General features: G+C 45.7%; 1 protein-coding gene across 1 annotated transcript in view; it reads left to right on the top strand.

Annotated features, from left to right (window-relative positions):
- Positions 1–13,362, top strand: part of LOC120023925 (utrophin-like) — a 187,234-nt gene that overhangs the window by 150,473 nt on the left and 23,399 nt on the right. The window contains 4 exon segments of the mRNA XM_038968027.1: positions 1,934–2,070; positions 7,256–7,294; positions 7,691–7,756; positions 10,437–10,502. Of these exon segments, the coding sequence (XP_038823955.1) occupies positions 1,934–2,070; positions 7,256–7,294; positions 7,691–7,756; positions 10,437–10,502 (308 nt within the window).

Below are 13,362 nucleotides of genomic sequence, written 5' to 3'. Positions count from 1 at the left end.
GAACTTTGAAAGTCTCTTCAAGTGCAGTCTCAAAAAACATCAACCGCTAAGATGAAACTGTCTCTCACGAGGACCGCCACAGGAATGTAAGACCCAGAGTTACTTCTGCTGCAGAGGATAAGATCATTAGAGTTACCAGCCTCAGAAATTGTAGACAAAATAAATGCTTCACAGTATTTAGACTCTGAATCAGGCCTTCATGGTCGAATTGCTGCAAAGAAACCACTACTAAAGGACAACAATAATAAGAAGAGACTTGCTTGGGCCAAGAAACACGAGCAATAGACATTAGACTGGTGGAAATCTGTCCTTTGGTCTGGAGTCCGAATTGGAGATTTTTGGTTCCAACCGTCATGTCTTTGTGAGAAGTGGTGTAGGTCAACGGATGATCTCTGCATGCGTATTTCCCACGGTAAAACATGGAGGAGGAGGTCTTATGGTGTGGGGGTGCTTTGCTGGTGACGCTGTCTCTGATTTATTTAGAATTCAAGGCACACTTAACCAGCATGGCTACCACAGCATTCTGCAGCGACATGCCATCCCATCTGGTTTGTGCTTAGTCCCTGTGCCCAAGCATAGACCCTGTCCCAAGCATAGTCCCTGTGCCCAAGAAAGCGAAGGTAATCTGCCTAAATGACTACCGCGCCGTAGCATACACGTCGGTAGCCATGAAGTGCTTTGAATGGCTGGTCATGGCTCACATCAACACCATCATCCCGGAAATCCTAGACCCACTCCAATTTGCATACCGCCCCAACAGATCCACAGATGCAAAATCTATTGCACTCCACACTGCCCTTTCCCACCTGGACAAAAGGAACACCATCATTAAGTTTGATGATGACACAACAGTGGAAGGCCTGATCCCCGACAACGATGAGACATCCTATAGGTTGGAGGTCAGAGACCTGGCAGTGTGGTGCAAGGACAACAACCTCTCCCTCAATGTGAGCAAGACAAAGTAGCTGATCGTGGACTGTTGGAAAATGAGGGCCAAACAGGCCCCCATTAACATTGACCGGGTTGTAGTGGATTGAGTCGAGAGTTTCCTTGGTGTCCACATCACCAACAAACTATCATAGTTCAAACACACCAAGATAGTCGTGAAGAAAATATTTTACCCTCAGGAAAATATTTGGTATGGGTCCCCAGATCCTCAAAACGTTATACAGCTGCACCATCGAGAGCATCCCGACTTGTTGCATCACCGACTACACAGGATAGTGCGTACATTCCAGTACATCACTGGGACGAATCTTCCCGCCATCCAGGACCTATATACTAGGCGTTGTCCCAAAAATTTGGCCCAAAATTCTGTCAGACTCCAGTCACCCAATTCATAGACTGTTCTATCTGCTACCGCACGGCAAGCGGTACCGGAGCGACAAGTCTATATCCAAAAGGCTCCTTAACAGCTTCTACCCCCAAGCCGTAAGACTGCTGAACAATTAATCAAATGGCCACCCGGACTGTTTACATTGACACCCCCTCCCCTTTTGTTTTTACACTGCTGCTACTTGCTGTTAATTATCTATGCATAGTCACTTTACCCCTACCTACAGTACAAATTACCTCAACTAACCTGTACCCCCGCACATTGACTTGGTACCGGTACCCCCTGTATATAGCCTCATTATTGTTATTTTATTGTGTTTCTTTTTATTTTATTTTTAACTTTAGTTCATTTAGTAAATATTTTCTTAATTCTATTTCTTGAACTGCATTGTTGGTTAAGGGCTTGTAAGTAAGCATTTCACGGTAAGGCCAACACCTGTTGTATGCGGCACGTGACAAATGCAATTGGATTTGATTTGAAATTTGGTTGCTAATTAACTCATTAACGAGGAACACAGCCAGATAATAAAAAAACATACATTTAACACTCCTCTCCGTCTTGCAATCTTTCTCCTCTCTCTCTCTCTCTCTCCTCCAGACCACTTCAGGTGAGGACATGCGTGATTTCACCAAGGTGCTGAAAAACAAGTTCCGCTCCAAGAAGTACTTTGCCAAGCACCCCCGCTTGGGCTATTTACCAGTCCAGACTGTTCTTGATGGAGACAATATGGAGATGTAAGTGCCTTGAAGGGATGGTCTCGTTGTGTTGCCCTCCTGTCAAGACTTTAATTTACACTCCCTGTGTGTTTATTTACCTGTCTGCGGAGCGTTATGCCCTCTGGCAGACTCAGGCAATTTATCTCCCGTGTAGCACAGAGCTGTAGCACAGGGTTGCTGCTCTGCTGTGGAGTGAGTCTGTCGGAATTTACGCTGGTCGCTCGCTCAGACACACATAAATCCTCAGTAATGGTGTTTAGCTATTGCAGATTATGCAGATGCTAGAGTCAGGTGGCAGAAGGTGTGAGTTATGTCCCCGTCTCTGTCTCCATCAACTAGTAGCTTCATAGAATGTCTCTCTTTCTCCCCACATCTCTTTATCTCACCCCTTTTTGCTATATCCTCCTCTATCAGTATCTTTCCATCTTTGTACGTCTCTCTCTCTCTTTCTCTCTCTCTCCTTCACACAGACACACACACACACACACTCACGCACGCACATTCCAGATCTATACAGCCATTCCTCAGATTGATTACCCCACCATCCTCATTCCACTCATCTCTCCACTCTGTCTTGCTTTTCCTCCCACCTCTCTCTATGCCTAAGACATAAAATACATTACCAAAAGTATGTGGACACCTGTTCATCAAAATTCTAATTCCAAAATCATGGGCATTGATATTGAGGTTGAGCACTGATGTTGGGCGATTAGGCCTGGCTTGCAGTCGGTGTTCCAATTCATCCCAAAGGTGTTCGATGGGGTTAAGGTCAGGGTTCTCTGCAGGCAGGTCAAGTTCTTCCACACCAATCTCGACAATCCTTTTCTGTATGGACCTCGCTTTGTGCACGGGAGCATTGTCATGCTGAAACAGGAAAGGGCCTTCCCCAAACTGTTGCCACAAAGTTGGAAGCACAGTATTGTCTAGAATGTCATTGTATACTGTAGCGTTAAGATTTCCCTTCACTGGAACTTACGGGCCTAGCCCGAACCATGAAAAACAGCCCCAGACCATTATTCCTCCTCCACCAAACTTTCCAGTTGGCACTGTGCATTGGGGCAGGTAGTATTCACCTGGCATCCGCTAAAATCAGATTCGTCTGTCGGACTGCCAGATGGTGAAGCGTGATTCATCACTCCAGAGAACGCATTTCCATTGCCCCAGAGTCCAATGGCTGCGAGCTTTACACGACTCCAGCCTATTCTTGGCATTGTGCATGCTGGTCTTAGGCTTGTCTGTGTGGCTGCTCGGCCATGGAAACCCATTTCATGAAGCTCCCGACGAACAGTTCTTGTGCTGACGTTACTTCCAGAGACAGTTTGGAACTCGGTAGCGAGTGTTGCAACCGAGGACAGACGATTTTTATGCGTTTAAGCACTTGGCAGTCCCATTCTGTGAGCTTGTGTGGCATACCACTTTGCGGCTGAGCCGTTGTTGCTCCTATACATTTCCACTTCACAATAGCAGCACTTACAGTTGACCGGGCAGCTCTAGCAGGGCAGAAATCTGAAAGGTGGCATCCTATGACGGTGCCACATTGAAAGTCACTAAGCTCTTCAGTAAGGCCATTCTACTCCCAATGCTAGTCTATGGAGATTGCATGATTGTGTGCTCGATATTATACACTTGTCAGAAACAGGTGTGGCTGAAATAGCCAAATCCACTAATTTGAAGGGGTGTCCACACACTTTAGTAAATATAATGTACCACCTGCAGTGGTGTGTACCTGACAAATGCCTTTAAAAGGTGGAAAATCAGGAAGGGATTCTTTAAAATGCTGCAAAGGAAATGGTGACTTGAATATGACTATTCAAAACAATCACACCCACTGTTAACTCCCTCCCACCTGCTCTTCCTTCATCACACGACAAATAGGATATCTAACACAGAGGCATATGTTAATTTGAAAGACGCATTGGAGCCACCTACCTTGCTGTGTTATGTGTCGTTCACCACCCTTATTTGTGAGAGCTCAGGATAAGGCTGTACACTACATTAACTCTAGCAGGGAGTCTGATGAGTTTAGGAGTTGTGTGGTTTGGAGTTTGAGAGCGTGCATTTGGGGACTCATCTTAAGACACATTAACTCAGACTTTTGTGTGGAGTCAATAACACATCACAGAGATGTACACATTCTGACAAACACAAACACACACACAAACACGCACTTCTGTCAACCCGAGCAGAGGCGGCAGTAGTGAGCGCGGGCTAATGAAATTCCTCCTGAACATATGGCAGTGTTTCTGTGTTCCCAGCACCCTCTCTGTCTGTCTGTCAAGCAAGGAAAGTTGTCGGAGTGCACATGTGTTGTTTACCCCCCTTATAGAGGAGAGGAGAGGGTGATAGAGGATGAGAGGAGAGGGGAGGAAAGAAACAGACATTGTTAAGTGAAAAAGTGGGGGCAGCTTGTCCCTCAAGACCTGTTGAGCTGCACTGGCGTACAAGTGTTTTTGAAATAATCAGGTTTGAATTTTATTTAATACGTGTTTTGGAATTCAGTGAAAAGATAGAATATATGACACAACGTCATGCAAACAATAATAAGGAAAACCTTTTGCTACAGTATGGAACACTCAACACATGGAACTGTGTGTGTGTGTGTGTGTGTGTGTGTGTGTGTGTGTGTGTGTGTGTGTGTGTGTGTGTGTGTGTGTGTGTGTGTGTGTGTGTGTGTGTGTGTGTGTGTGTGTGTGTGTGTGTGTGTGTGTGTGTGTGTGTGTGTGTGTGTGTGCGTGCGCCATGTAGGCTAGTTGTAGAAACTCCAGCAACATCTCTGTATAGTATCACATATGGCACCACAGTATATTCAGCACTCTGCACACACAACATCATGTGATCAAGGCTTTGCATATGAAAATGCCCTTCCCTCCCCTTCATTTTGAGAGTCAGTGTAGGAGTCTACTGTTGGCTTTGAACATACCAGTCAGTCCCTTTCCCTAATACACAAGTACACACACACACACACACACACACACACACACACACACACACACACACACACACACACACACACACACACACACACACACACACACACACACACACACACACACACACACACACACACACAAAGTCTCCCTGATGGTGCCAGGGACATGCTTCAATGCAGAGACGTGTTTTTGTTTAGGTGTGAATTTCAATGAATCCGTTTTTTTTATGCATTTAAAAATAATTTGAATAATTCTTTTTACCAGAAAATAGTTATTCCAACAGTTATTTCTTCACATTTTGTCAGAACGAGACTACTAAGTGTATTACGACTATTCTATATCAGGGGTATACATTGAGCATGTTTGTGTTTGTCATGTGATCATTGTGAATTTCTAACTTTTTTCCATAGTTGCTGGTTGTTGACAGTGACAATATCATTCCTGTCGATCACGGTGGTTAAATGTGGTTACTCGGTATACCCAGGGAGGTTGGCTGTAGTTGCGCTGTCCTTTGGCCTGCTGCCATCCCAGGGAAAAGTGAACTCTTAGGGCCCAGCATCACTGACTCTCCAGGCCCCTTACTCCTGCTGCCTGTTCTGACTGCGCTCTATACAGCAACAGCTGCAACATTAGTCAGAGCTAAACGCTCCAAAGGTCGCCCTCTCTCCTTCCTCCCTCGCTCTCTTCATCTTTTTCATAAGATTGCACCCTTTCAGCCTGTCATGAGAAAAATTGGAGGAGAGAAAACCGTCACATCACAGCAGTGTGTCTGGTTTTGAAAAATTCTACTGAAACCCTAGTTGGTGTTGTCCTGTCGAAGAAAAAAAACGTCCTAATGGCACCAGTTAACGGGGTTGCACAAAGTGCTAGCACACTGCAGACAGCAGTCCCAAATAGGGACTGCTGTCTGCACTGCACTCTCCTTCACTGAGTGATCATATACAATAGGAGTCTCATTTTGGCAGAGAAAAGACTACGGCTTTCTTTACCAATGCGAGACACACACACACACATCCGCGATTCAGTGTTTTGCATTTGAATGTCTCCACTTTCATATTGCGAACTATAACACAAGGAATGATCTAACTTTCAGAGCTCACAAGCAATTACCTTAGCCTCTCAAACGTCCTTTCCTTCTCTTCCTATCACATCTATATTTAGCAGCTGTTATTTTTCGGTACATTACATTCATTTTTTTTTTGCACTGTGCATTCCAAGTTTAGACATTTTGAAGACTGCAAATGAAATGTAACTGTAATAAGGGAACGGCACAGATAGGATATGGTATTTTGATAATCTCGGTAATTGTCACGCCCTGACCTTAGAGATCCTTTTTATGTCTCTATTTTGGTTTGGTCAGGGCGTGAGTTGGGGTGGGCATTCTATGTTTTGTGTTCTATGTTTTTTATTTCTGTGTGTTTGGCCAGGTGTGGTTCTCAATCAGAGGCAGCTGTCTATCGTTGTCTCTGATTGAGAACCATACTTAGGTAGCCTTTTCCCACCTGTATTTTGTGGGTAGTTGTTTTCTGTCTTTGTGTCTGTACCAGACAGGACTGTTTCGTTTCGTTATTTCTCTTTGTTATTTTTGTTTAGTGTTCTGTTTTAATAAATACACATGAACACTTACCACGCTGCGCTTTGGTCCGATGATTCCTCATCTTCAGACGACAAACGTGACAGTAATGCCGGCAAATGTCAAGTAAGCCTAATAATAGCTGCAAATTTGTCCTTGCAATCAATCAGTGCTGAAATGAAAAAGCATACTTAGCTACTACGGTAAATACAGGCTTGGAGCTACATAACCTTGCTTGTAAGTTAATATTCCACAAAAATGATTTAAATAGGAACTCAGTTACAATATCACTTGGAAATTAATAGTTTAATTATTGGAAACCATTGGACCATCGGCTTAAGACGAAAGGGAAGATTTCATTTGGAGCAGGCTTTGAGAATAGGATGAACTTGCTCCTAAGGTCAGTGTATTTTCATCTATAATAGTAAAGGTTAGGATTTGGTGTGGGCAAGCTGATACTAGATCTGTGCCTAAGGGCAACATCTACCTGGTGTGCTGCGTGCTCCTGTTGTCACACCACTTCTGGCAATACCAAGCATAGACCCTCTTGTGCTGTTGGTTGGAACCCTACCACCTGTACTCTCCTCCTGTTGTATTTGGTTCTTGAACGTGTTCCTGTTATGTGGTCCTAAATATTGATTTTCTGTGGTGCCTTTCCTCCCCTCCCGTCCCTGCCTCCTTCCGTCCGTTTCTCTTGCAGTCCCGTCACTCTCATCAGCATGTGTCCGGAGCAGTATGAGTGAGTATCTTCATGTGTCCCCTCCCTCCCCCCTTCCAGATCAGAATGTTCTTCCCCATGTCCCTATACATCTAAAACTCACCACCCCAACCACCCCCACTCAGCCGTCATACCGCATGTTGCCTGTCTGCCCGATCTACCAAGCAAGCACTTCCTCCGCCTCCTCCTTACAGCACCCTCTTCCTCCTAACATCCTTTCGTCCCACTAGCGGTGCAGTAACTCCTGACCGGCTACCTAGATCATCACAATCTTCTGTTGTTGATTTGTTTGTTTATTTATTATATTCTCATTGATTTCTCGCTGCTGATTTGATTTGACTTTGTAATCAGTCTTTTTGGTTGTGTTATTGTGTCTCATTGTGTACCCATCTCCGCCCCTCCATCCCCCCTCTCCAGGCTTTCCCAGTCACCCCAGCTCTCTCACAATGACACTCGTTCCAGGATAGAGCAGTACGCTAGCAGGTACAGTATGCTAGCAGGTACAGTACGTTAGCAGGTACAGTACGCTAGCAGGTACAGTACGCTAGCAGGCACCGTCCGCTTCCATCACACAAACGTTGCACACACTTGGTCGCGTAGAAGTTGAGAATATATACAGTGCATTCGGAAAGTATTCAGACCCCTTCATTTTTCTCCCACATTTGGTTACGTTACAGCCTTATTCTAAAATGGATGAAAAACATTTTCCCTCATCAATCTACAAACAAAACCCCATAATGACAAATGTTTACAATTTCAAAAAAAATTATGACACTCGAAATGGCATGCTGTTTCCATTGATCATCCTTGAGATGTTTCTACAACTTGATTGGAATCCGTCTGTAGTAAATTAAATTGATTGGACATGATTTGGAAAGGCACACACCTGTCTATATAAGGTCCCACAGTTGACAGTGCATTGTAGAACAAAATCCAAGCCATGAGGTCAAAGGAATTGTCCGTAGAGCGCCGAGACAGGATTGTGTTGTGATAGAGATCTGGGGAAGGGTACCAAACCATTTCTGCAGCATTGAAGGTCCCGAAGAACACAGTGGCCTCCGTCATAAATGGAAGAAGTTTGGAACCATCAAGACTCTTCCTAGAGCTCGCTTCCAGGCCAAACTGAGCAATCGGGGGAGAAGGGCCTTGGTCAGGGAGGTAACCAAGATCCCGATGGTCACTCTGACAGAGCTCCAGAGTTCCTCTGTGGAGATGGGAGAACCTTCCAGAAGGACAACCATCTTTGCAGCACTCCACCATTCAGGCCTTTATGGTAGAGTGGGCAGATGGAAGCCACTCTTCAGTAAAAGGCACATGACAGCCCGCTTGGAGTTTGTTAAAAGGCACCTAAAGGGCTCTCAGACCATGAGAGAAAAAAAATTGGTCTGATGAAACCAACATTGAGCTCATCATCACGTTTGGAGGAAACCAGGACCCGCTCATCACCTGGCCAATACCATCCCTACTGTGAAGCATTGTGGTGGCACCATCATGTTGTGGGGATGTTTTTCAGCGGCAGGGACTGGGAGACTAGTCAGGATCGAGGGAAAGATTAATGGAGCAAAGTACATAGAGAAAACCTGCTCCAAAGCGCTCAGGACCTCAGACTGGGGCGAAGGTTCACCTTGCAACAGGACAATGACACTTAGCACACAGCCAAGGCAACGCAGAAGTGGCTCGACAACCAGATCGAGCATCTCTAGAGAGACCTGAAAATTGCTGTGCAGCAATGCTCCCCATCCAACCTGACAGAGCTTGAGAGGATCTACAGAATGGGAGAAACTCCACAAATACAGGTCTGCCAAGCTTGTATTGTCATACCCAAGAATACTCAAGGCTGTAATTGCTGCCAAAGGTGCTTAAACAAAGTGCTGAGTAAAGGGTCTGAATACTTATGTAAATGTAATATTTCTGTGTCAGTTTAACTTAACAAAATGTGGAAAAAGGGGGTCTCAATTATTTACGAATGCAATGTATTACAGCCTATGTCATCTACACTGTTGTCCATTAAATTAGAGACAGTAGGGCTAGCCTCCCTTGCAAATATTATGGTGCCCCTTCAGTTTCAGCCATTCCATATGCTATACCATCGAGAGCATCCTAACTGGTTGCATCACCGCCTGGTATGGTAACTGCTCGGCCTCCGACCTCAAGGCGCTACAGAGGGTAGTGCGAACGGCCCAGTACATCACTGGGGCCAAGCTTCCTGCCATCCAGGACCTCTATACCAGAGGAAGGCCCATAAAAATGCCAAAGACTCCAGCCACCCTAGTCATAGACTGTTCTCTCTGCTACTGCATGGCAAGCGGTACAAGAGCGCCAAGTCTAGGTCCAAACAGCTTCTACCCCCAAGCCATAAAACTACCGAACAGCTAATCAAATGACTACCCCCCCATTTTTACGCTGCTGCTACTCTCTGTTTACTCTCTGTTTATTATCTATGCATGGTCACATGTGACAAATAACATTTCATTTGATTTATACTGATAGGATTTGACCACCTGGTCTGACCCATCCTTCCCTTTCATGAACCATTAACCCACAGCTCAAAGACTGCAGCACCTCACTGTTACCAGTTAACAAGCCGCCTTGACGCACACACACACACACACACACACACACACACACACACACACACACACACACACACACACACACACACACACACACACACACACACACACACACACACACACACACACACACACACACACACACGCAAACATACACATACTGTACACACAGACTCTGTATTAACATACTAGCCAGTGTTAGCCTTGGGCCAGTGTAGGGCCAGTAATCCACTGTGTTTCTCTCCCAACCGCATGGATCTATCACCACACCCACACTCCACCCGTGCCCAATAGGATTGGACCGGTGTGGTTCTGAACCTCTTATCCCAGTCACTGGACTATAATCCATCTCATGTCATAATTGGATCCCATATTGTAGTGGCTGACCCCCTGGCTGTTGGACTGAACTCTGTCTGAATGTCTGTTGTCCACTCGTTATGTTGTGTCACATTTCATCCGGTCACCTAGAATGGTGCACGAGCCAGCAGTAGTTGCTTCTGTACCCAGTAATGTTTCGTAGGCACGGGCCCCCAACTTAACGTTCATTAACTCATCCAGCTAATGTCTGTGTCTGTTTCTGTGTTTCTCAGACTGGCTCAGATGGAACGTTCCAATGGTTCTCTGCTCACTGACAGCAGCTCAGCTACAGGAAGCATGTAAGTAAACATTAGTAGCCACAAGTAACCATGAGTAAACATTAGGTTTCCCCGTTTCCCTACTGTCCACCTACTTGTCAACCTGTAGGTTAGACTAATGGACTTCACATCTCTGTCATGACTACCTGTGTTATGTTTGGCTCCGTGGACTGTCGCACCCTGCCGTAAAATATTAAAGTCTCTCAGTCAATTCATGTGTTGGAGCTTTGAGTGGCATGTGTAAAAAAAAAAATATAACGATTATTATCGTCAGTATTTGGTCTGTGATAATAATTGAATAAGTCGAGAACAATAGATAGAAAAAGAGGATGCGGAGAGGATGGGGGGAGAAGGAGGAGAAATGGAGATGGAAAAACTGAGAGGGAGGAGGAGAGGAGTTTGAAAGATAAGGATGAAAAGAATGCGTTAAAACGAGAAAGATGGCTTGCTTTGACACAGATTAAAATGAATGATCTTGGAGTGGGAAGACGGTTATCGGAAGAGAGAACTTTCAGGAGAAAAGGCGGGGCGAGAGAGGGAGAGGGGATGACAAAAGATAGAAAGGCGGTAAGCAATACCGAAGCCGCAGATTTGTGTGTGTGCCTGTCTGAGGGAGAGAGAGAAAGAGAGAGAGAGAGCTTGAGAGTGTTAAGACCTATTCCCAACTGAGATTCTTATCGGGGGAATGAGTTCCCTGAGCGCTGACGCCCTCTGAGGTCACACACACACACAGCTCTCTGTACACCCTCTGTCGCTATGATCCTGTGTTTAGAGGGGGGTTAGAATGTGATGATCCCTCAACCTGCTCTGATAAGAGGGAGAAGCAGAGCTGAAATCGGCAGATATCACTCAGATGATCTGCATGTGTGCACGTGTCCCTTCACTGAAGCACATGTGGGATTTGGAAATGGTTTTCAGTGAGGACACGTTGGCAAAAATCAATCCACACACGAAGGCGCATCAGGCGTGTTTGAGGGAGGGGGAGACAACTGTGTAAGAGAGAAACAGAATCAGGAACACGGTGAGCATGATAGACAGATTGGAGAGGGAAAAGAGAGCGACAGAAATATGAAAGAAGTGCGAGCCCTGTAGCACTCTATAGCCATGAAAGGCTGGTCATGGCTCTGTCCAATTCGCATATCGCCCCAAGAGATCAACAAATGACGCAATCCCTATTGAACTCCACTCTGCCCTCACCCACCTGGACAAATGAAATATCTATGTAAAATTGCTGTTCATTGACTATAGCTCAGCATTCAAAACCATAGACGACTCTAAGCTCAGGACTCTGGGTCTAAACCCCCCCATACGGAACTGGATCCTGGCGAGGGTAGGTAACAACACATCCACCACACTGACCATCAACACGGGGGCCCCTCAGGGGTGTGTGTTTGGTCCCTTCTCTACTCCCTGTTCACCCACGACTGCGTGGGCGCGCACGACTCTAACACCATCATCAAGTTTGCTGACAACACGACGGTGGTAATACTGATCACCGACGACAATGAAGCAGCCTATAGGGAGGAGGTCAGAGACCTGGCAGTGTGGTGCCAGGACAACAACCTCTTCCTCAAAGTCAGTAAGACAAAGCAGCTGATCGTGGACTACAGGAAATGGCAGGGCAAGCACCCCCATCCACATCGATGGGGCTGTAGTGGAGTGGGTTGAGAGCTTTAAGTTCCTCTGTGTCCTTGAACATGGTCCAGACACACCCACACAGTTGTGAAGAGGGCACGTAAGCACCTCTTCCCCCTCAGGTGGTTGACAAGATATGGCATTGGCCCTCAGATCCTCAAAAAGTTGTACAGCTGCACCATTGAGAGCATCTTGACTGGTTGCATCACGGGCTGGTATGGCAACTGCTCGGCCTCTGCTTCATGAGGCAGCTGCAAGGCATTTGACCGCAAGGCACTACAGAGGGTGGTGAGGACGGCTCAGTACATCATTTGGGCCGAGCTCCCTGCCATCCAGGACCTCTACACCAGGTGGTGTCAGAGGAAGGCCCCAAAAATTGTCAAAGACTCCAGCCACCCAAGCCGTAGACTGTTCTCTCTGTTACCGCACAGCAAGCGGTACCGGAGCGCCAAGTCTGAGACCAACAAGATCCTAAGCAGCTTCTACCCCAGGCCATAAGACTGCTAAACAAGACTGCTAAATAGCTGATCAAATGTCTACCCGGACTTCCTGCATTGACCCTTTCTTGCACTGACTCTATGCACACACACTGGACGCACACGTACACATGCATACTGATGACACACACACACTCACCAACATTCACACTCACCACATACACGGCTGCTACTGTCTATTTTCTATCCTGTTACCTAGTCACTTTACCCCTACCTATACAGTATGCGCGTAGCTACCTCTATTACCTTGTACCCCTACACATCGACTCAGTACTGGTACTCCCTGTATATAGCCATGTTACTTTAACTCTTTATTGTTATTCATTGTGTAATTATCCATTATGCCACTCGAGAATTTTTACAATTTTATTTTGTAACGTTATTTGTCACATGCGCTGAATACAACAAGTGTAGACTTTACCCTGAAATGCTTACTTACAAGCCCTTAACCAACAGTGCAGTTCAAGAAGTGTTAAGAAAATATTTGCAAGTAGACTAAAATAAAAAGTAATAATAAAAAGCAACACAATAAGAATAACACTAACGAGGCTATATACAGGGTACACCGGTACCGAGTCAGTGTGCGGGGTAATTTGATGTAATTTGTACATGTAGGTGGGTGTGAAGTGACTATGCATTGATAATAAACAGCGAGTAGCAGCAGTGTACAAAAGGGAGGGGAGCAATATAAATTGTCTGGTGGCGATTTGATTAATTGTTCAGCAGTCTTATGGCTTGGGGGAAGAAGC

This window comes from Salvelinus namaycush, chromosome 29, assembly GCF_016432855.1.
Source record: "Salvelinus namaycush isolate Seneca chromosome 29, SaNama_1.0, whole genome shotgun sequence".
Classification (NCBI taxonomy): Eukaryota; Metazoa; Chordata; class Actinopteri; order Salmoniformes; family Salmonidae; genus Salvelinus; species Salvelinus namaycush.
Note: the sequence above shows the minus strand (reverse complement) of the source record. Positions and strands in the feature narration are given on the sequence as shown.